At 44.5% G+C, this 21670-nt stretch overlaps 1 protein-coding gene across 11 annotated transcripts in view; it reads right to left on the bottom strand.

Moving 5' to 3' along the window:
* TTC7B (tetratricopeptide repeat domain 7B) overlaps nt 1–21670 on the bottom strand; it is a 254266-nt gene that overhangs the window by 89628 nt on the left and 142968 nt on the right. For all 11 annotated transcript variants that reach the window (XM_042944076.1, XM_042944086.1, XM_042944078.1 and 8 more), the window contains 6 exons: nt 19683–19766; nt 18531–18635; nt 16490–16607; nt 14315–14372; nt 7852–7924; nt 4928–5088 (listed from right to left, as the gene is read on the bottom strand). In XM_042944076.1, the coding sequence (XP_042800010.1) occupies nt 4928–5088; nt 7852–7924; nt 14315–14372; nt 16490–16607; nt 18531–18635; nt 19683–19766 (599 nt within the window). The remainder of the gene's footprint in view (nt 1–4927; nt 5089–7851; nt 7925–14314; nt 14373–16489; nt 16608–18530; nt 18636–19682; nt 19767–21670) is intronic.

Consider the following 21670-nt stretch of genomic DNA (forward strand, 5'->3'; position numbering starts at 1 on the left):
AACAAACTTGTAAAAAGCATAATTTGTAATGGCAAAACACTGAAAGAATTTTATTCAGCTATACGGAAGGCCCAGTAAGGCCAGTTTTAAAAAGTTGAGGGATTAGAGATAAAGAAACTGAATTTTAATTATTTCAGATAAAAGTCATTGTCTATACAGAAATCCCAAAGTAATCTATACATAGATTGTTAGAAGTAACAAGAGTTTAGCTGACTGGTGGGTCAAGAAGAATATACAAAAATCAGCCACCTTTCTACACACTAACAACATATAGATAGCAGATTTGATAAAGAAGAAAATACTACATATATAGTGTATACAAATGAAATTTTTTTCAGGTAGTTAGGAATAAAGCTAGTTAAAAATGGGCAAAATATTTATAAGAAAAATCATAAAACTTCATTAAAAAGTATTTTTAAATACTTAAATAATTAGATATAATGGCCATGGATTAGAAAACCAACTGTCATAAATATATAATTCTCCTCAAACTGAGCTATTAGACTAAATGCAATTCCAATAGATTTGTTTTTGTTTTTGTTTTTGTAACTTGACAAACTTGATTCAAAAATTTATATGCAAGGGGCACCTGAGTGGCTGAGTTGGTTGAGTGTCCGACTTGATTTTGGCTCAGGTCATGATCCCAGCATTGTGGGATCGAGCCCTGTGTCAGGCTCCGTATTGGGCATAGAGCCTGCTTAAGATTCTCTCTCTCTCTCTCTCTCTCTCTCTCTCTCTCTCTCCCTCCCTCCCTCCCTCCCTCCCTCTGCCCTTCTCCCCCACTCACTGTCTCTCTCTAAGGAAAAAAAAATTTATATGCAAGTTCAAAGGCCTGAGAATATCCACAACACTCTTGAAGAGCAAGATAAGGGGACAAACTTACCCCCCATATAATAAAGTTGTAAGAATTCAGAAAGTGGCAATCACACACAGATGGGTACATTGACTGAAAGAACCAAACAGAAAGCTCAGAAATAGCAACCCCCTCCCCCCGATATGGGCATTTGATTTAAGGCAAAAATGATACTGTGGAACAACAGGGAAAGGAATCTTTTCAATACATGATGCTAAGACAAGCAATTTTTCCATAGAGGGAAAAATTACACTACATCCTTCACACCATACATATATAAAACAATCATTTCCAGATGGACCCTTAGATTTAAGTGTGAAAGGTAACACAAGAGAGCTCTTAGAATATAACTTAGGAGACTTATCTTCATGACCCTAGAGAAGGGAAAGTAAGGTTTCCTAAACTAGATGCAGAAAGTAAAATCCATAAAGGAAATAACTGATAAATTCAATCGCTTTAAACATAAGAACTTCTGTTCATCAGAAGACAAGGCACAGACTGGTGGAAGATTTTTGCAACACATGTCACCAACAAAAGGACTCGTAACCATAATATATAAAGAAATGTCACCAATTGGTATGAAAAAGTCAACCCAATTAGGAAAGAAGAAAGATTTCTCCCTGTACTTCACAAAACAGAAAAGCTAAATGACCAATAAACAAAGGTATTCAACCTCATGCAACTTAAATTCACAATGTAACACCATTGCCAAAAATAAGTCTGAAACACCAGGTATTGGTGTAGGCAGCCACATGGGCTCTTGGGCACTGCTGGTGGAAAACTGGCATAACCCCTTCGGAAAATAGTTTGGAATTATTTGGTAAAATGGAAGATGCAGATACCCTATGACCCAACAACCTCACTGCTACGTAATGCCTGGAGTGCTTGCACATGTGCACCAGGTGACCTGTACAAGGATATGTTGGGACGCCTGGGTGGCTCAGTTGGTTAAGCATCTGACTTTGGCTCAGGTCATGATCTCGCAGTTTGTGGGTTTGAGCCCTGCAATAGCTCAGAGCCTGGAGCCCGTTTCAGATCCTGTGTCTCCCTCTCTCTGTCTGCCCACCCTCACCCAACTTGTGCTCTGTCTCTCTCAAAAATATATAAATAAACATTAAAAAAAAAAAAAAGAATATCTACAGCAGCTTTGTTTGTAACAGCTGAAAATGGAAAACAACCTGTATATCCATTTGCGATCAACTAGAAAAATACATCTTGGTATATTTGTATAATAAAATACTATTTATCGGTATAAAGAATAAATTGCTGCTGCAGGCGGTAAGGATCAACCCCAAGAATACAGTGCCACACGACAAAAGCAAGCAGTATAAGGATATACTCAGTACAGTTCCATTAAAAATGTTTAGATATGCAAAACCAGAAATTTCCATTCTTTGGGAGTGCAAACAGATATGGTATAGAAACGCAAGGGAATGCTCAACATAGAACTCAGGATGCAGTTAACGTCCGGAGATGTTAGAGAGGTAAGGGGATAGGACAGGCAGGGATACATAGGAAATTCATAGGCAATATTAATCTTCCTTTTCTTAAACTAAGAAGTGAGTACACATGTTAACTGTATTATTATTTTAAATATATTTAATAAATAACCTTTAGCTTTTACTCAATATTTAATAAGAATCATTTTAAAGGATTCTCAAATATCATATTTGAGAACACTGTAGAAGGACTTGTAATACTAATAACATGGATTCCTACCAATTACTGAGTGATTACCATGTACAAATGCCTTAAATGCACTAGCTAAGACAGCTGAACGTCCTCAGAGGGGCAGCTGGTCTCTCAAGTACTACTTATCCTTACTGTCACCATGAAATGATAAAAGATGGCACTTGAGTACCTTGAATGAGCTTAACAGGGACCAAAAAGTCTATTATTCTCTGCATCAGGCTAAGAGGCTAGCTAAATCAATGCTCTGTTCAACAGTTTAACTGCCCAACAGTTAAACAGGCCTAAGCCCAACTGTGGGAGGGGCTTTCTCCTCCATCTGGCAAGTTATCTAGGAGGAAACATCAAGCGTGTCCTCAGTCTGTGTATGGCCATTGGGACACGAGAAACATGAGGCATTCCCAGGCTTCCGAGAGCCTACGGTTCTGCGGGAGACGAGCTTGTCACAAACGGATAATACGTGTCGGCATTCGGGACAGGTGCCCACATGGTCTTGTTTAGGTTGGTGATGAAATGTTTTACCCACGTTGGAAAGAAACCATGGGATCTACCAATTACATCTGGCCCCAACTTTTCACAAAGTATTCTTGGGAAGAAGTTTCCCATCACATAGGAAGAAATACAAATATTTAAAAAGCAAACAAGTCATTGGCTGCTCTCAGACCTGCTGCCATATGCTTTGCTTTTTTGAGCTTACAGCTTAACATTAAAATAACAGGCCTGCATTCTTCAAATATCTCTACTGCTGTTCCTTACTTATTCTACTTGAAAAGGCTGTCAGCTGCTGTCACTTGGAAGCATTACCATATTAGCCACCACTGTTTACTGCTCACTGTGTGGCGTGGCTATTAGTTTAATAAGCCTCCTCTCGGATGACACCCAAGGCTGTCTACACAGGAGACACACGCGGGAGTCTAACGTCTAATGAAGGTGTTGGGGTGGGAGGCAAGGAATGCCGCTTTATAAATATTGATGAGAGAAACCGAATTCAACGGCATCAGGTTGTACTTTACTGATGGGTAAAGGACGGAGTCCTTTTTCAAGTGCTTTCACCATTTTAAGATTCCTTGGGCTAACCGGCTTTGGATACAGTCCAGAAATACACTCGGTGTGCAAGAGAGCAAGTTTGAGGCCTACAAGAAGTAAAACACTGCAGCAAAGCTCTTTAATTCACTCTGCACAAATAGCTGAACCTATAAAAGAAATCTCTAGTCAGAGGTTTCCTGGGTTATAATGAGAATTTTCTCGATGGGGAGAAGAGAAGTGCCCTTTTCACTTGAAGACAAAGAAATGTTTGTAATGGAAATGCGTGAACCAATTTTCCAAGGAGAGCTGAAACGCACTGATTAAAAACAGTGAAGTGATGAGGCACGGAAATAAAGCCAAAGCAGAGCCACTTAAAATTCGCCACGGCGGCACTGATTTCTGAAAGTGAAGGGAGCTGCCCTGAGCCCCCGTCTGCATTCCTTCCCTCCCTCCTGCCCCAAGCCACCCCCGCCCCATCACTGACCCTGCCACTTAGACAATTAGAACCTGCCAGCGTGTGGGGTGTTTACTGTTTCTGGCCACTGTATACCGGTTACCAGGCTACTCCACTGAGGATAAAACGGGAACCAAGGCACCCACACAACAGTGTCCTTCTCCACAAAGCCTAACTGACAGGCCCGGATTCAGGGAATGTTGTGAATTCAAGTAGACCGACATGCATATGGCAGTTTACAATGTCAATTCTTCAGTTAGGTACAGACACTAATTGATTTATTTAGGGAATTCTATTTCCTAGAGAACAAAACCAAGGTACAAGGAGGTCAGTACCTTGTTGGAAGGTGCCTAAAAGATGACAACCGCCTGGAACTAGCAGAAGGCGCTGGTGACCAGGACAAACCAGCCATAAAGCATGTTTCCCAGGCTTCAGGCACTGGAGTCGGCTCGATTTAACTGGTGCCATATCCGTGCGTATCTGTATTAGCATTTACTTCATATTTTTCTTTAAACTGACTTTGAAACAACTCATTTGAAAAATCTGTGGTCTCCCTCTGAGCAGGAATTTCTATGAAAATACACTTTGATACACAGGTATATTTTTTCTAATGTGCATCTTAAAAAATAAAAATGTTCATCCACCATCCACCTAAAATCATCTAATGTGCACCAAAGCTACATACACATTGGGAAAGACTGGATAAGGTGTTTTAATGTAATAAGGTGACCTAACAGGCTATGTTTGTTTCTAAATATCATGGAAAAACAAGAATAAAGGAGTTTTGTCCTATTTACCCTCAGGGTATCCATGAAGGACTTAAATTAGATAGAGTGACGGAAGGGGGAAAGAAGTAAAGTTAATAACTTCTGAGTAAGGGAAAACAAAAAGCCAGGATCACTTACATAAAATTTTCTGGATATTCACTCAGGGCCATGTCAATGATATTCAGAGCATCGTGGTAATGCTTTTGTGCAGACAGTAAGAGGGCAAGAAGGTGCAGGGAGTTGGCATCATCGCCTTGAAGTTGAAGAGCTTGGCGGACGTACCCCAGAGCCTCTGGTATCTGGTTTGAAACAAAATCAAAAAGAATTTTAAAACACACGCACACACACACACACACACACACACACACACACACACGAGAAGATACCATTTCAATATCTGATTCTCTATAAACATCAAAAGTTGCTTCACCCTGTGCCACATTCAGAGTTTAACCTTTGTGATAGCCCCAGGATATTAACCACAAACATGCAGACAGATGTCTTCTTCAAGCGACAGTATGACCTGCGGAGTGATGCTAGATGCTCTGTTTCTCTGTAAAACTGCCAATACCAAATCTTTTGTTTCTCTCCAAAACACAATTTCTCTTTTTCCACAAAACTGATCCACTCTTGATTATGCCCAAGATTGTTTCATTCTCAATGGAGACACATACAAGTTGCCAGAAGTTTTTAGTGTAATTAAGCTGCCTTAGCTGAACTGTTCTCATTTTTTGAAGTATTAGTGAACTAAAGTACATAAGAAATTACAAAACCTGAAACAGAGCTTTCCAAAGGATCGGACACCCGTGAATCTTTTCAAGTTCCTTTGTCCTGGACATCTCCATCAGGCATCAAGGAAATATGCAAACAAACCGACAAACAAAAACCCCACACCTTTCCAAACTACAACCTAAAATAACTTGATCCAAGAAACAAATTGCAATGCTGCATACAAAGCAGATGTATCCAAATTCAAATAGGATGAGATAAAACTTTAACCTTTAAAATGCAAGAGCTGTGCAACCCTCTTCAAAATTGTCCAAGCACCAGGGTTGATAAAACGCATACATAATGGATATTTGAACGCCCGAAATTCCGTGCAGGTTTAACCGTAACTGGGGGGGAATTAGAACCTGACACTGGATTTCGAATAGAGCTCAGGACTGAAGCATTCTTACACAACCACCCAGGGACTGCTTCCTGTCCCCCTGCCTCAACTCCAGTCCAGACCTCTTCTCTGTTCGCCTGCTTCTTCCCAGCCCTTGGTAACCTCACTCTGTAGCAAGAAGCCACGACTTCCCAAACCTATTCATTTTCCTCTCTGAAATTCCATTTAGGATGATTTAAGTTATAAAGCCTGGCTACAAAGACTTTCTGCCACCGAGCCATAGAATCAGGGCTGTCACAGCCTGGGAGAGGGCTCATCCAGCCCAGCCATTTGTTTACGGGGAGGGAACCAAGTCCAGGGAGGTGACAAGACTTGAGCATTGCCATCTAGCTAGTGAGTGACTGAGTCAAGAGTGGCTCTAGACCTTCTGATTCCTCTCCTGTCCTCTCCTCCTGCACAAATGGCATTGGCTCTAAAGATAAGAGGGCCACAGCCTTGGGGCCCCTGCCTAGCAGGGACACTCTCCCACAGAGGTCTGGTGTCTTCACACTGCGGGCCTGCAAAGATAGTGGCTGGACCCACAAGGCCCCACCTATGTAACCTCTCTTCGGGGAGACAACCCACTGCGTGAACAGCCCTCAGCTTCCTGTTAGGAAGGCCGAAGGCAGGTGTACTTCTGGTGTGGATCTGCAGGGGTGACCAGAGCAATCAGGGACAAACTGATAACAGGATTCAACATGATGGCCTTAAGGGAGAGCTGACTGGGAAGGAATTCAAAGCTGGTTTCTTCATTCAACGAGTGTTACCGGGTACCTAACACATGGTGGGCAGTATCCCAGCCACCAGGGTATAGTGATGAAGGTGACAGCTTCCTGCCCTCTTGGAACCTGAAGTCTAGGGAGGAAGACAGGTCCTGAACAGGAGGGCTGAGCAGGAGGAAGGAGAAGAGATGGCTTCTGCAGGAAGGAGGCTTCAGGGAGAAGGTGAGAGACGCTTCTGGTGGAGGAGGGCCCGGGGGGATCGACCCCCAGTGTGCAGCTGAGGCAGTAGCAAGCTCCCCATCCGTCCAGCTGTGAGCCCTACCATGCCGGGCAACAGGGCCCACACAGAGGAGGCATCCTGGTTTCCTCGGTCCCCGGGTCACCACGGCAAGGCACTCCTCAACACCATTCCCAGGCCCGCGGGGAGTCAGAAGCATGCCCACAGCCCCAGCCTATCCGGGGAATGGCATGTCTGGGGAACTGACCTCTGCTTCACCCTCCAGTCAGCACTCAGGAATGTGCTGGGGTTACCACCAGTGTCTTGCACCTGGTGGGCAGGCAGGCATGCGGCCAGACTCTCAGAGCAGCTGGGAAGGGACGGGAGGGTATGAGAATGGTCAAGACGGCTTCTGGAAGCTGCTGTTGGGAAGAGGAAGGCCAGCAAAGCTTGCCTCTCCAGCAAGGAGAGTGCTGAGGAGTCCCGTATGTCGAGGGGGGAGCCACTGTGACTGTCCCTCTCTTCCACATGTTATAAAGGAAGCTGCTACCTTTTGCCCATGCCTGTCGGCAACTTCCTGTCAATCGCCAGCACCTTACGATGACCAGTGGCTAATCCCCACCGCGCGGCTCGGCCCTGGGTCTGCCAGCAAGGGACAAAGGCTCTTTGGTGACTCCTGGGTTCATTCAGGGTGTCTGCCACGTGCTGCAGCCCGTGTTGCCCTCTGAACCCTCCAGATGTGTGGACGTAATCTCCCAAAGCGGAGCCCAGGACATCTGTGTCTTCACAGCAGACACCCAAACTGACCAAAACACCAGTGGCTGTGCCGTGAGGAGTCAGCATCCTCTGAGAAGAGACTGGCTTCGGGTCAGCTTCGGGTCAGTGAAAGAAGACCAGCTACTGCCTCAGAGGGAGGCGCCGAAGGAACTGTAAGAAGGCGCGCACACCAAGTTCAGAGAACGTGAGAGAAACTGACCTGTCTGGAGATGGCAAGCTGCAGAGCCAGGTAGAAAGCTGCTTGGTGATCTGTAGGTGACAGGCTGTGGGCCCTGAAAAAGTATTGATGGCCATTAGAACGCGGGAGAGGCCATTTGAACCCTTCCTATCCAATGAGTATTCCCATTTGCAGTTTTACACGCAGGCCACATATTTAGCTACGCAACGTTTCCTTTAAACTCTCCTCTTTTGTCCATTAGCAAGTGTGACGTGTTTTCCCTCTTATGGCTGTGTGTGCGTATGGCGCCGGAGCCTGCCTCTGTGTTTCGTCTAGCATCTGAAATGGCAGCCAAGGATCCTTGGCTTTGAGGAGGTGAAGCCACAAGGCCCTGAGGTCTGACCCCCCAACCCCCCAGCAGACGCCTCCCTTGGGCTGAGCAGGAGAAGCCCACGTGTCATGCTAGGACACGGTGAAGCTATGAGTACACTTGGCAAGGTGACGGCTGCTTTGGTTAAGTTTTGGCTTGGCCTTAACACTACTCCCTCCAAATTTCGGGATTTCAGGGAAACCGTATGAAAATCAAAGACCTGGCTTTGCTTGTAAAATGAGGTTTTGGTTTTTGATGAACCATGGGAAGGGGAGGATTCTCATTCAGCCTCTTGAAGCTTCTACTAAGCTCCCTCCAGCTTACTAATGTAGTCTGTGTAACTATGACATGTAAGTCTCTGTGGCCAGACACAGGCTTCGTTTTATTAACTGGCCTTTGACAGCGAAGGGGAAGAGGCTGTACTGGCCTCCTACTTGATTGCAAACACAGTCATTCTTGCTTTTATGTGGAGGCCAATTGTATTTCACCAAGAGTAACTCAAAATGTGACTCGACGAGGCAGAAGTCTGTGTTCAGAAGTCTGGTAGGAAGAGAAAAACAAACTTTCAGTTTCTTCCTAAGGCACTATGGGGCCGACTAATTACAACTAGGGGTGGGGGTGGGGCAGACAGTACACAACCCTTCACGGTCCTCTGTCAACACTCTGGGATTAAAGGAGAATCTTCTACCAGCAGAAAACAAATCTGAGATAGAAAAGGAAGCCAAATCATTATGTATTCAATGGCAGCAAACACGTCAAGGATGTCTTCCTGTAGTAATAAGGCCTTTTGCAGAAACCATCTGTCTGCTGTGGAGAAAAAGGCTAAACAGTCTTCCAGGTATTTGGGATCCAGAAAATACGCTACTGGGTCCAACAAGTAGGGCATTGTTTAGACAAATGTGGTAGCTCCAGTGCAGGACTGGGGAAACTGGGGTGGTGACTGTCCTTTAGGTACACTCAACAGCAAAGGACCCAGACTCCCATTCCTGCGAATCTTCATTCATCATCTTGCCTCAAGACACAGCCCTCATTTAAGAGGCTGAGACTGAAGAGGCGTGCGTGTTGTCCTTTTAAATGTCATATTTCTGGGGCGCCTGGGTGGCTCGGTCGGTTAAGCGTCCGACTTTGGCTCAGGTCATGATCTCACGGTCCGTGAGTTCGAGCCCCGTGTCAGGCTCTGTGCTGACAGCTCAGAGCCTGGAGCCTGTTTCAGATTCTGTGTCTCCCTCTCTCTCTGCGCCTCCCCTGTTCATGCTCTGTCTCTCTCTGTCTCAAAAATAAATAAAACGTTAAAAAAAAATTTAAATGTCATATTTCTGCCAGAGGCCTACTCGGTGGGCTCCAAGTTTTATGATTTTACAAGTATTGGTTTTCCATGAATTTGTACATCAAAGAATTTTTTTTCTTTGGTGTTCATAAAAAGTGAGATTGGAATGTCATGGTTTCTGTCTCTCCCAATTATTCAGGGAAAACGAATACACACTTAATTATGAAGAGACTTTGAATTATTTAGCATTATTTATTTTATCTTATCTTCTTTCACAATGGATGAAGCCAGGTTTTTACAACCCTCAAAAAAACCCCAAATTCCTCAGAGCTACCATTTTCTCAGGCCAGTTTAGACTTGTCACAAATGAAGTTAAATCAAGTCATGGTTGCTTCTGCCCAACACCAACCAAGAAAAGCTGGCAATGGCTTGGTGAGTTCAGGGAGTAGATGGGGATAGTTCTGACCAAAGGCCACTCTGGCCTCCTCAAATAATGATTAACTGCTAGCCACAGCACTATGAAAGAAACAAACCAGAAACGACAGAAATCTTGGCATTTCTGGGGTGCATCAGGACAAAACCTGAAGACTGCCAACTTGACTGCCCAACTGCCAAGTTTCTAACAGGACACAACTTAAACATACACATTGAAAAATCTTATTTCAATAATTTTGCTAATGAATTAAACTGACCACTTTAGCCTATGAAAGAAAAAAGGAGATAAGGAGAATGCCCAAGAAAACAAGAAAAAGCGCACAGTGTGGAGCTCATGTAGACTCCAGAAAACTTGCTTCGGTCATGTAGAACAGTTTCAGCAGCTAGGCTTCCTGTGACAAAACTATGCCAACAGAAAACGTGCTCAACAGAAATGACCAAGCAATGCAAGTGAGAGGAAAGACATTAGTAGCGATCTTGAAAACTGTAAGCCTGCTGGACTCAGCATATGGACTTAAAGCAGCCTCATAAAGCCCATTCCCATAGAGTCAGCACCTGGTAAGGCTGCTAAGAGAAACCCAAAGACCTAAAAATGTCACCCCATGGATGCTCACAAAGCACTTCCTTTGTCAAAGCACCTCCATATCCATTAAGTCAGTTTCTCTTCCATAAGAAAAAATTATTAGATTGCTGGCTCACTGAGGCTGCCCATCTGTCCATCCATCTACTCATCCATCATCCACCTACCCAAGTCACCCACCCATCCATCCAGTCATCCACCCATCCACCCATCCATCCATCTGTCCACTTATCTGCCATCCATCTCAACTAGTCGCCCATCCATCCACCTGCCCTTCCATCCATCTATTAGTCCATCTACTCATCTGACCACTCATCCATCCATCCATCCTAGTCATTCATCCATCCACTAATCCATCCATCCATCTACATATCCAACCATCCACCCCTCTATCCACTCATCCATCTATCCATATCCACTTATCCATTCACTCACACATCCATCCAATCATCCATCCACCACTCATCCATCCATTCACCCTAGTCATCCATACATCAATCCATCCATCCATCCATCCATCCATCCATCCATCCATCCACTCATCCATCCTCATCACACATCCAACCATAAATCCATCCATCCATCTATCCATCCATCCATCCATCCATCCAGCTGTCCATCCGTCCATCCATATTATGCAGTACCTATTGCAATGCCAGGACATGTCCTAGCCTCTTGGAGAGGAAGGAGATGAAAGAACAACACAAGCGTCTTTCCTTCAGAAGCTCCCCACAACCCCGCAGAGGGGGAGACCCAAAGTGATCGTTACAGTGCAGTGGGAGCATGTCCTGGGAGAGGTATGCCAGGGTGCTATTGGAGAGCATGGATGGGCCTCCCAGACCACCTGGCTGAAACTCAGAATGCCTTGAGGTCACTCCAGTGCTTTCCTAGACTCTGGTTCCAACATCCTCTAGAGATGAACTAAGAATATAGAGAAGGCTGACCAATTTCAACCTGGTCCATAAGACACATACCTGGTAACAAGAACAACTATAGTTTATGAAGCATCTACTATTAAGCATCCTGTCCAAGAGCATCCAGCAAAAGAGGTGAAGCCAGAAGTGAAATTCTGAGGCCTTGTCTCCCTAGCATAACACCCCATTGCCTTGTTTAGCCAACTCTTAAGGTCCCATTAGTCCTAATTACAGTGGACATGGGATCTGTGTGTTATTAAGGAAATAAAAAATACAAACCTGATGAAAGTTATTACTCAGGAACCTCCCTTTAGTTACACACATAGGATATGACCAACTTGTCCCGGTTTGCCCAGGATATTCCTGGTTTTAGTACTGAAAGTCCCATATTCTGGGAAACTGCCCAGTTCCTGACGAACTGTGCATAAAACATGCCACATTAACTTAAACTGAAGCTAGGAGGGGGAGAGAAAAAAAAGAGCGAGATTGGACCCCCTGTAACACTTTATATGGCAAATGTGAATGACACCATGTCACCTCTTCCTTGTGGGGCAGCCCAGATTGCTGCCGATGGGGGGTCAAGCTGCTGAAACATGCTCTTGACTGTTTGCAGACTTGCTTTCCTCTGGAGGACACAAGAGCACAGAAGTAGCCACTCAGACCACTTGTGTGTCTTCAGAAAGCTCAGAAGACAACACTTTTTCCTCGTGATTCTTTCGTACCAGGCAAATGAGTTGGTTCAGCTGCTTGGGCTGAGTGTATGAGTCAGCAAACAGCTGAGGGTCTCAGTATTAAGATGCAGTCATGCAACTAGGAGGTCTTCAAAAATCGACTTTTGGAATCCACTAGAAAGCAAATCTTTCTGAATTCTGACTCCGGTCATAATTAAGAGTTAATTCTCACATGCTATATCTATAACCCCATCCCCTTCTTTTGAAAAGTAGGATCCACACCCAGCGTGGAGCTCGAACTCACAACCTCGAGATCAAGAGTTGCACGCTCCACCGACTGAGCCGGCCAGGAGCCCCAACGTCATCCTTTTTGAATTATACTGTTTTCTCTAAACAAAAAAATTGTCAAACAACGGTATAAACAGAATTGTGGGCAGAAGATTTACAATACACAGTAAATAAGTACTTCTCAGCCAAGTGGTTTTTAAATACCCATTTACATTTAAGAAGTAATACAAATCATTCTTATTTACCTCACATCATTCCCTTATAGATTTTTGTTAAGTCTCCAGTGCACTGGAATAGCTCTAGCTAATGAACGTACTTGAAACAAAATAATTTTATTCCTTTGAAAAATATTCTTTATTTCACACAAATACTAATTTAGGTTAGCCTTCCCCAATATGATCGTGTAGGTTAGCAGGATTTTATTACTCTTTATTCCCATATGAACTAATATTTTTAAAAATCTCCATGAATTAAAACCCAAGCAAAAAAAGGAACAAAAAGGGATTTCAGGCCAATGGAATAGCTGTTATATAACATGAAGTTACGAATTCTGGCAGCTCAAGGCAGACCACCGCCATGGCTGTTTTTAGACAGTCGGGAAGATGTGCCGATTTAAGAAAAATGAAACAGATGTGATGGCCACTTTTCATAGGCATCCATGTGTGGGCTTTACAAACTAGGACTGCAGGACGTGAAACTCCAAATCATTTGAAATGGAAATGCTTTCCACACTCCATGCTGAAGAACGTTAACAAAAGCTTAGCATGGAGATAGGAGGTCTGTCTGCAGATGTCAAGTGGTACTTTGCGTCATTAACCAGTCTGGGACTGGCAAAAGGGAAGAAGCTATCAGTATGCCTGCTAGGAAACGAAAAGAAACGAGACAAAAGAGTCCCATAGTAACTGAAGCCGGGTGATAATGATTTCATGAAAAAAGGGACACGTGCGCAGTGACAAATCTGTAGGCAACCCCAGTTACTAAGAAAAGAAATTGAACAGAGGTTATTTGGTATTGAGAGGTCCTCATAAAATTTTCAGAAAAGTAACGAAGTTTCTAACACAATTCCAAGAAATCAGTGTAACTCAGATACATTTAAGGTGACAGGATCAATACCGATTCAAGATTTGACATCACGGGGCTACCCCTGCAGGCAATGATTCGTTTGGGTGATTTATTATACCTGTGGTAAGGAATAAAATTAGGGCGGCAAAGTATCGTAGGTACGAGGAAAGCTGAGTGGGAGTCAGGCGACCTTGATTCTACCCTGACTTCAGTAGCTATGTGACTCTGGCAACTCTTTTCCCTCCTGCACGCCTTAGTCCCTTACCTGCAGTAGACACACCACTTGTTTGTCTGTCTTATTGGCATGAGGATCAAGTTCAAGGAGGAATGCGAGAGGTCACTCGAGCATTCTCTAATTATAAAGGCGCCCTCCTAATTTCATGAAGAGAATAATTGATGGAGACAATCACAAGGCTTATGGAGCTCAGTGGCAGTGCGGGGTCCTGAGACTTGCTGGCCTGTCTTATCACAGCATCTCAGAAACTGTCCTAAAATCTGGCCTTTTCATTTCTTATAAACATCTTCAGCATGACGTGTAAACAAACAAACAAACAAACAAACAAACAAACAAACAAAAAAGGCTAGAAAAGAAATGATCCCTTTTCTAGATGATGACAATTGTCTTTAATAAAAGGAAGCATCTCCCCAGACATACAAAGTGTCCATCTTCTTAGAGCTGAAATCATTTAATTAGGAATGAATAACATGCCCAAGTGGATAAACAGATTAACAATGCAGATTTACGTAGCAACAAGTGGGGCAGCAAGTTTTGATACTGTGTGTTCGGTGCTCGAGATGAAAAGACTCCCGGGGGGAAAATACTGTTTACATAATCTTTATAAATATCTCTTCTTTTTATACTTTTCATACTTTGGTGTCATTATGCACAGCCGAGTGAAAAGATGAACTCCCACTCACCTCTGAAATGCAAGAAGCGCCTTTCTCTGTAGGACCTCCTGCATCCCTCGCAAAGAAGCTAAGAAAAGGGTTCCATTAGTCAGTGGCATGGAAGATCGGGGAGTTTCTGACAAACACAAAGCTCATCATAAAAACTGTACATGCAACTGGGTTAAAAGCAACACAGGACTGTGTGCCCAGCCCCGTCCGGGCACTGGGAAATGAAGCCCAGACCGCCCCCAGACGGTTGCACTCTGTGGGCACAGCTGTGGAGCCATGCCGAGGGGACAGTATGAGTTGGCTGGTCACCTTGATGCCCCAGGCATAGGGGGCTGTTGTCAAAAGATCAGCTGGGAATTCCAGAGAGGAGTGAGTCTGCTTTCTCGAGCGCGGGCATGTGGCTTCCAGGGGGGGAAGACTGCCTCTACTGGATGGTCCAGAGAGATTCAAGCACCAATGGTGTTGATCAGACGGACTTCGGTTCCTTCTGGCACTGACAACTATGATACTGGGCCAAGGGAACTAGCTTGATGCCATACAAGGCCGGTTTAAGTCACACTGGACAATGGCCAGGACCTTTAATACCCTGATATGAACATAAGGGATAGACCAGGCAAACCCACAAATGATACTAGAAAATCAGCTGAAAAGTGTGAGGCCATCTTGCTGTGAGCCCACACGTCCCCTGTATCGAGCATATGAGAAATGGCTTCCTTAAGGTCTGTCATGGGAACTATAAAGGTACTTTTTACTAAGACATGAGAAAAAGTCCTGGAGGAACCTGCTCAGGGTTGGAACTGAGGAGGCCCTATCGAACAATCCAGCATGGCCGATCCCCTCCAGCTATGATACTGAGAATGGTGGACAGCTGTCCCAAGGGCCATAGCTAACTTAGAACAACAGTGACTAAGCTAGAGAGCATCTCAGGCGATCCTACTAAACCATGAATGCAAGACAAGGCTCAACAGGTCAAGCACCTCTCCCAAAATTACAGGGCTAATCAGGGCTGGGGTCCAGACTAAGACTCTATCTGGATAAATACACGGCATTAAACTTAAACTTCACTGAAAGTCGCCCATAGTTAAAACAATGTGCTGGGTGTTGCCAGTATATGATGTATGCAAAAAAGATTAGCAAAAAAAAAAAAAAAAACCAAACAAACAAAAAACAAAACCAAAACCCAAGCCCATTATTGAAAATCGATTGATAATGTGAAATTTCTCTAAGGTCTTTGATTTTTTAGGAGAAGAGGATTTGGGGTAATTTGTAAAGTAAACTATAGCCAAACTATAAAGCAAGAAAAAGAAAGTGAATACTATACAAGTCAGGATGGTGTTTTTTCTTCACGGGGACTGTGATCAAGAGCGGCGGGGGGATTGGGGGAGGGGGGGACAGGAGATGTTCCCCAGGCGGCTGGTAAGGTTCTATCTCCTGAGTAGGGTGGTGATTACAAGGATATCTCCTGTATCCTCATTCGTTAATGATGCATTTGCTTTGGAAAATGTTTTTTATTCGTGTTATATTTAACAACAAAATGTTAAAGACATAATAAGAGCTCAGGAAAGTAATTTATCAGTTTATATTTCCTGCAAACGTACCATTGAAAGCTTCATCAGGTGTACAAAACATAATTAAGATTTTTAAAAAATAGCTGGGACCCCCAAATTCTACGTACATCCAACAAGCATGTCCCCCCGCATGGGTATTTGATAAGCTGTTGCACAGCACGTGCACATATCTGTGAACTAAAATGTGCTACTAGGGAAGGGGCATCCTGAGCAGTCAAGGGAAGCTTCCTGGAGGAGGCTGGCCCTAAACTCTTCCACATTCCTGTGCCTAAGACACAACATCCCTTCACATGGGGACAGCCCAGCCAAGTGCCAGGGCAGACGCAGGTGCAGGCTGGGCTGGGTGAACCACCTCTCAAGACCCTGCACCTGCCAGCTGGGCACCCCGTGCACCACCAGTCAGTGCACCTGGCGCACAGGGCCTTCGCCCCCACGCTCCGATTCTCCAACCAGTGGGAGCGAAAAGGACAGCAGCAGCAGGTCCCCACGGGACGGCACACCCGAGTGACCCAACTTAGATGCATACTCCTGCGACAGTCCTCTGTGAGGGCTGTGGCAACCCTGCAGTGCAGACGTAGGGAGCCCAGCCCTGAGGAGCCCAGATCCCTTGGGGCGGGACTTCTCTCACCGTCAGTGGCCTGCAGACTGTACGTGAGCCCCAGAGCTAAGTAGCCTTTGGCCTTGAATTCTGACGTTTTCTCTCCCGCATCAACGACGGTTTTGGCAAACTTCTCGGCCTCTTCCAACTGAAAAACCAGACAAGTTGAAAACGACAACAACCTGCAGAATTTCTAACATGAGTTCCCATAAGCGTCTGCTGGCAAAACCAGATTTCTGATGAGTCACTGTGAAAATAACTCCCAGGTCTTCCAATTCCACTCTGGTGATTCTGTTCTCTTTATTTGAGCCTGTCTGACAGACCTCAGGGCTCCCACCTTGCCTTTCTTTCTTTCGAGTTTGCCTTAATGCTTTTTTTTTTCACTTCTTTTCCAAGGTCATTTTCATTCTTGGTGGGGTTCTATCTTTTTCATCTTTAGTTTTTACTAATTTGATCTGTAATTGGGCTGTGCTAGGGATTCAGAAATCGGATTGTAAATAAATAATATCTATAATAATTATAGATGTAACATATATAATATATATATGTTACATATAATAAAGTTCTTAAAACATTTGGTGTCTGGTCCTTCCTTTTTTTTTTTAATGACAAAAATAACACATTTGGGCTTGGATTCTCTTTCCCACAGCTGTTAAAAACTTCAGAACCCCCCATTTATTTATTTTACAATGCAGAGCACATGGACCTCACATCAGCAGATTCCAATGAGAAAATGTGAAAGGACCACAAATTTCATGGCTCTTTCCAAGCACCCGGAAAAGGCACCCACAGTAAGACCTTTTGCACAATTTATTAGAAGCCAAAATAATAAGATTTGTTTCTTCAAAATATGGCAAATGTTGGGGCCACGGAGGCTGGGGGATAGTACCCGGGAGTTCATTACACTCTTGACTTGTGGGGTGTTTGGAAATTTTAATAATAAAAATGTAAAAAAATATATATATACAGAAAAGATTTGTTCTGCTCATCTTTACACACAAAAAAAGAGAGTCCAGTTTATTTTTGGCCTTAGGGAGAGATCTACGTGACAGTCACGAACAGTGCCATGGCTGGAAGGGGCGCGACAGTCATCGCCGGAAAGTGGCATTTTCAAAACGGAAGGGTCTGTCCAGCTCCTCCGCCCACTGCTGGAGCCTGCCTGTGTGGTTCCCTCTCCTGTGGCACCGAACTGTCCGAAAGTGCATGAACCACACGACGCCTTCAGAGCTGTGAGCCTCAGGTGAGAACCTGCCCTTTCAAAATGTCTTTTTCCTTCCACACTTCCCCAAGTACAATTTAGCAGAAGTAGAACACTTTCTTCCCAGGGCTTACTTTCGTCCTGCTGCGTGAGAATAAATGGGAAAAAAAACAAAAACAAAAAAAACAAGCAGCGAGGACCGTAACAGTAAAAATCCTTAGCAGGGCACCTCGGTCTTTGGAGCAAATTCTTCTTCTAATTAATCTTGACGTGAAGTTAAAGAAAAGAAATTAAAACTGGATCGTCTGTGGTAACGATCCATACCACCACCTCAGCGGTTAGTCTGGCTTTTCTACTTTCTACTCAAACGGTATTTTTTTTTGAGGTACTAGAACTGTTACAGATGGGACTATTCCCAAATTCAAATCTGAGCGAGAGGAAAGCCTACGTGAAGGAGGAGGAACGAACAGCATTGGTTTACATGTGAGCTGCAGGAGAGAATGACTCTTCTCTTCTATAGAAAACCTCCGCTCTGCTAAGAGTGAATCACTCAGTGACATACACCTTTCCAGTCCCGCATCCCTTCTTTGCGTACAGCAAGGTTTGTGTGAGTACGAGTTCCCATTCTCTTTTATCACTTCTGCCTCTTTCATCAACTGAAGCACATTCCTGTGAAAAAGAAAACCCTGGAGTATCCTGGGAACGTGATTCTCCTCAGTCCTGGCGCGGTGCGTTGAGGCCGGAGGGGTTCTGGGGTTTGGGGCTTTGGGCGGCCTTGTTTTTGGGTAGCTGATGAATTGCCACTATTCTCTCTCAGTGTTTTGAAGTGAAAGAGGTCACTGCCTGAGCGCGCGGGGCCCCAGCCCTACTCACCCAGTGAAGGGAGCCCACGCACAGCTTCGCGGCGAGGAGCGGGATGGTGGCGTCGTCGGGCTTCAGACGGATACACTCTTTCAGCACCTTCACGGCACGAGCAGACTTGGCAAAAGGAAATTATTTCTGTAAAACTCAAACTTTTTTGACAGGACCAAATACAAAAGCCTTCCCTGAGGGGTTTCGGTAAGGGTGGCCTCTTCACGAGGCTTCTCAACTTTGAACCCAACAGAGCAGGGGCCTGAGGATGGTGACAACCGGAGCTTGGGGCTCTCGAGTGACGGGAGTAAACTGTGGTTAGGACAAGGAGAAATGCTTCCCTGGAATCGCCCTAATTTTCTTCCTTACTTGTGTCGCCGTTGCAAAAATAAGAAAAAATAAATAAATAAAGGCAGCGAAGGCTTCAGTTATCATGAAGAATAAACGGTACAATTTAAAGTACGCCATACTCAATTTCTGTCTCCACTTGGCCCAAATAATCTCATATCTCAGACTTAACAAGGCACTAGATGGCAGCTTCGCTAAATGGCCCAAATTAACGAGAATGGTGGCTACTACCTTTATTGTGTGTGTACCTGTGCGAGGCGGGGCGGGGGGGGGGTGCTATTCTACGCATCTTAGGGGTTTTACCTCATTTACCTGATAACGGTTCTGTGAGGGAGGCTCCATTGGGTCTCCACTTTGCCGAGGAGGAAATGGAGATACTAAGTGGCCTGCCCTCAGTGATAGCTGTGAGGGCAGCTCCAGGCCTCGACTCCAGCAGCAAGGCTCCACAGCCCAAGCTTTCAACCAGGATCCTACGCTGCCTGATATAATGCCTTGCTAAAGACAACGGAATGATTTCCCCCTCCAGGAATATGTTTATACTTCCAAATGAGTGAAAGGGTCGCTGGGAGAACCAGCCTTAGCTTAAGTCCCGCCTTCACACGACAAAGTTACAGTGGCCAAAAAAGGGCAAATATTTCAGAATTTCTCTTCTCAGTGGCATGTCCGTGTTTGGCTCCCAAATCATTACATGTGATGACTTAGTTATAAATGACCACAGGAGAGTTTCAGATAGTCGGTGTAGACATCTGCAAGGTGTGATATCACCCCCTGGAATTCCAAGACATGAAGCACTGAGAGAGGAATACGCATCAAAGGGCAACTCACTTTTCCGGCGGCCATGAGGGACAGAGCAAACTGGTACCACAGCTGGAACTCCTCAAAGGCAAACTTCATGGCTCTTTCCAAGCACTGGTTGGAAAGAAGAATAAATGCAGACATCTGAGAACTGCCAATGTCACAATGGGATATGTGTGAGTTTGTGTCTACACGTATTAAGGTAAGTCCTACAAAATCTGCTTCCCTCGAATGCGTCAGACTTAATCCTCCACCAGACCCCTCCTGAGGAGCTCCCACAGGGTATGAGTCACTGTGCCAGAAGCCAGGACCATCCACAGTTGACTAAGTAGTTTTTCATCCAGTACAAAGAAAAAGGCACGTATATAAACAACTCAAACACAAGGCCCAGACTGATATGTGCCCCAACAATGGGCAAGTAATCACAGAATTGAGAAATGGCATGCTGGAAAAATGCTACTTGAGCTGGGCCTTGATTAATGAGGAAGAAAAAAAATGCAGCTCTGATCTGGAAGAGGGGGGTATAAGCAGAGATGTGGAGGTGAGAGGGAATGCTTTGACTCGATGATAGCAAATGGTCCAGTAATAAAGGCAGCCCAGGGCACACAGGCAGGAATGGGCGGAATGAGGCTGCGAGGCTGGCATAGGCTGGGCCCATGTCACTGAGAGTCTGACATGGCAGCTCCTTTTCAAAGATGTTCCATCTCCCTCCTCCACCCCAGGCTTGGTGGTGCTCCTCAAGTTCATAACTGTATGTTAATATCACGGTCTTCAACTTTCCCGCCCCAGCCCAGCCACATTCCACTGTGAAAAACCATCAAGGGCAGAAATCCTGACTTTGTCACCTCAGGACCCACCTAGGTGGGTAATCTACAATAGGCTTCACTATGCACAGAGTGATATGATCACATCAGAGCTTTAGAAGGATCATTTGGGGGGCGGGGAGAGGGATGTGTGACCAGCATGAAGATAGACCAGGAATAAGGTGGATAGAATGGTCTAGAGACTTCAGCAAAGACAGGGCAGCCAAGGAGTGGGGAGGGATGACTGGTGAGGTGTAGAGGCTGAAGGAGGCCTCCAAAGTCTCTGGCTTGTATACTTGGGAGCAAACCCATGACAGAGAAGACCCTTGTGTAAACACACACATATGCGTGTGTGTGTGTGTGTGTGTGTGTGTGTTTATGAGAGAGAGAAAGAAAATTTTTAGAATAAAGAGAGAATTTGGGGAAGAAATGTGTTTTATTAATGAGCTTGGTAAGGGACATGGTGAGTCTGAGGTGTCATGTGGTTACTGATGATAATTAGAGACAATCTGGGGCCTCAAGAGAAAAATCTAAAAAAAGACATACATTTGAGCTGAAAGAAATTAAAGACATAAATAAATGGAAACACATCCCATGTTTATGGATTAGAAAATTTACTATTATTAAGATGTCAGAACTATTCAAAGTGATCTGAGGATTTGACACAATCCCTATAAAAATCCCAATGGCATTTTTTTTTTTTTTGGCAGAAATAAAAAAAAAACCTATCCTAAAATTCATGGAATCTCTAGGGACTCAGAATAGCCAAAACAATGATAAAAAAGAACTGAGTTGGAGGACTCACACTTCCTCATTCCAAAGCTTATTACAAAGCTACAGCTATCAAAACAGTATGGTACTGGCATAAAGACAGACCCCAAAGAATTAAAAGCAGGGACCCAAACAGGTATCTGCACACTGATGTTCATAGCCGCATTATTCACAATAGCTAAAGCATGGAAGGGACCCAAGTGTCCATCAATGGATGAAAAGATAAACAAAATGTGTGAGATATAAGCATACAATGGAATATTATCCAGCCTCAGATTAAAAAGGAAGGAAATTCTGTTGCATGTGAAATAAGCCAGTCACAAAAACATAAATACCATATGATTCCACTTGTATGAGGTACTCAGAAGAGTCAAGATCACAAAGACAGAGAGCAGGATGGTGGGTGCCAGGGGCTCGGGGAGGGGGATGGGGGAGGTAGCATTT

The sequence above is a fragment of the Panthera leo genome, chromosome B3 (genome assembly GCF_018350215.1).
Source record: "Panthera leo isolate Ple1 chromosome B3, P.leo_Ple1_pat1.1, whole genome shotgun sequence".
In the NCBI taxonomy this organism is placed as follows: Eukaryota; Metazoa; Chordata; class Mammalia; order Carnivora; family Felidae; genus Panthera; species Panthera leo.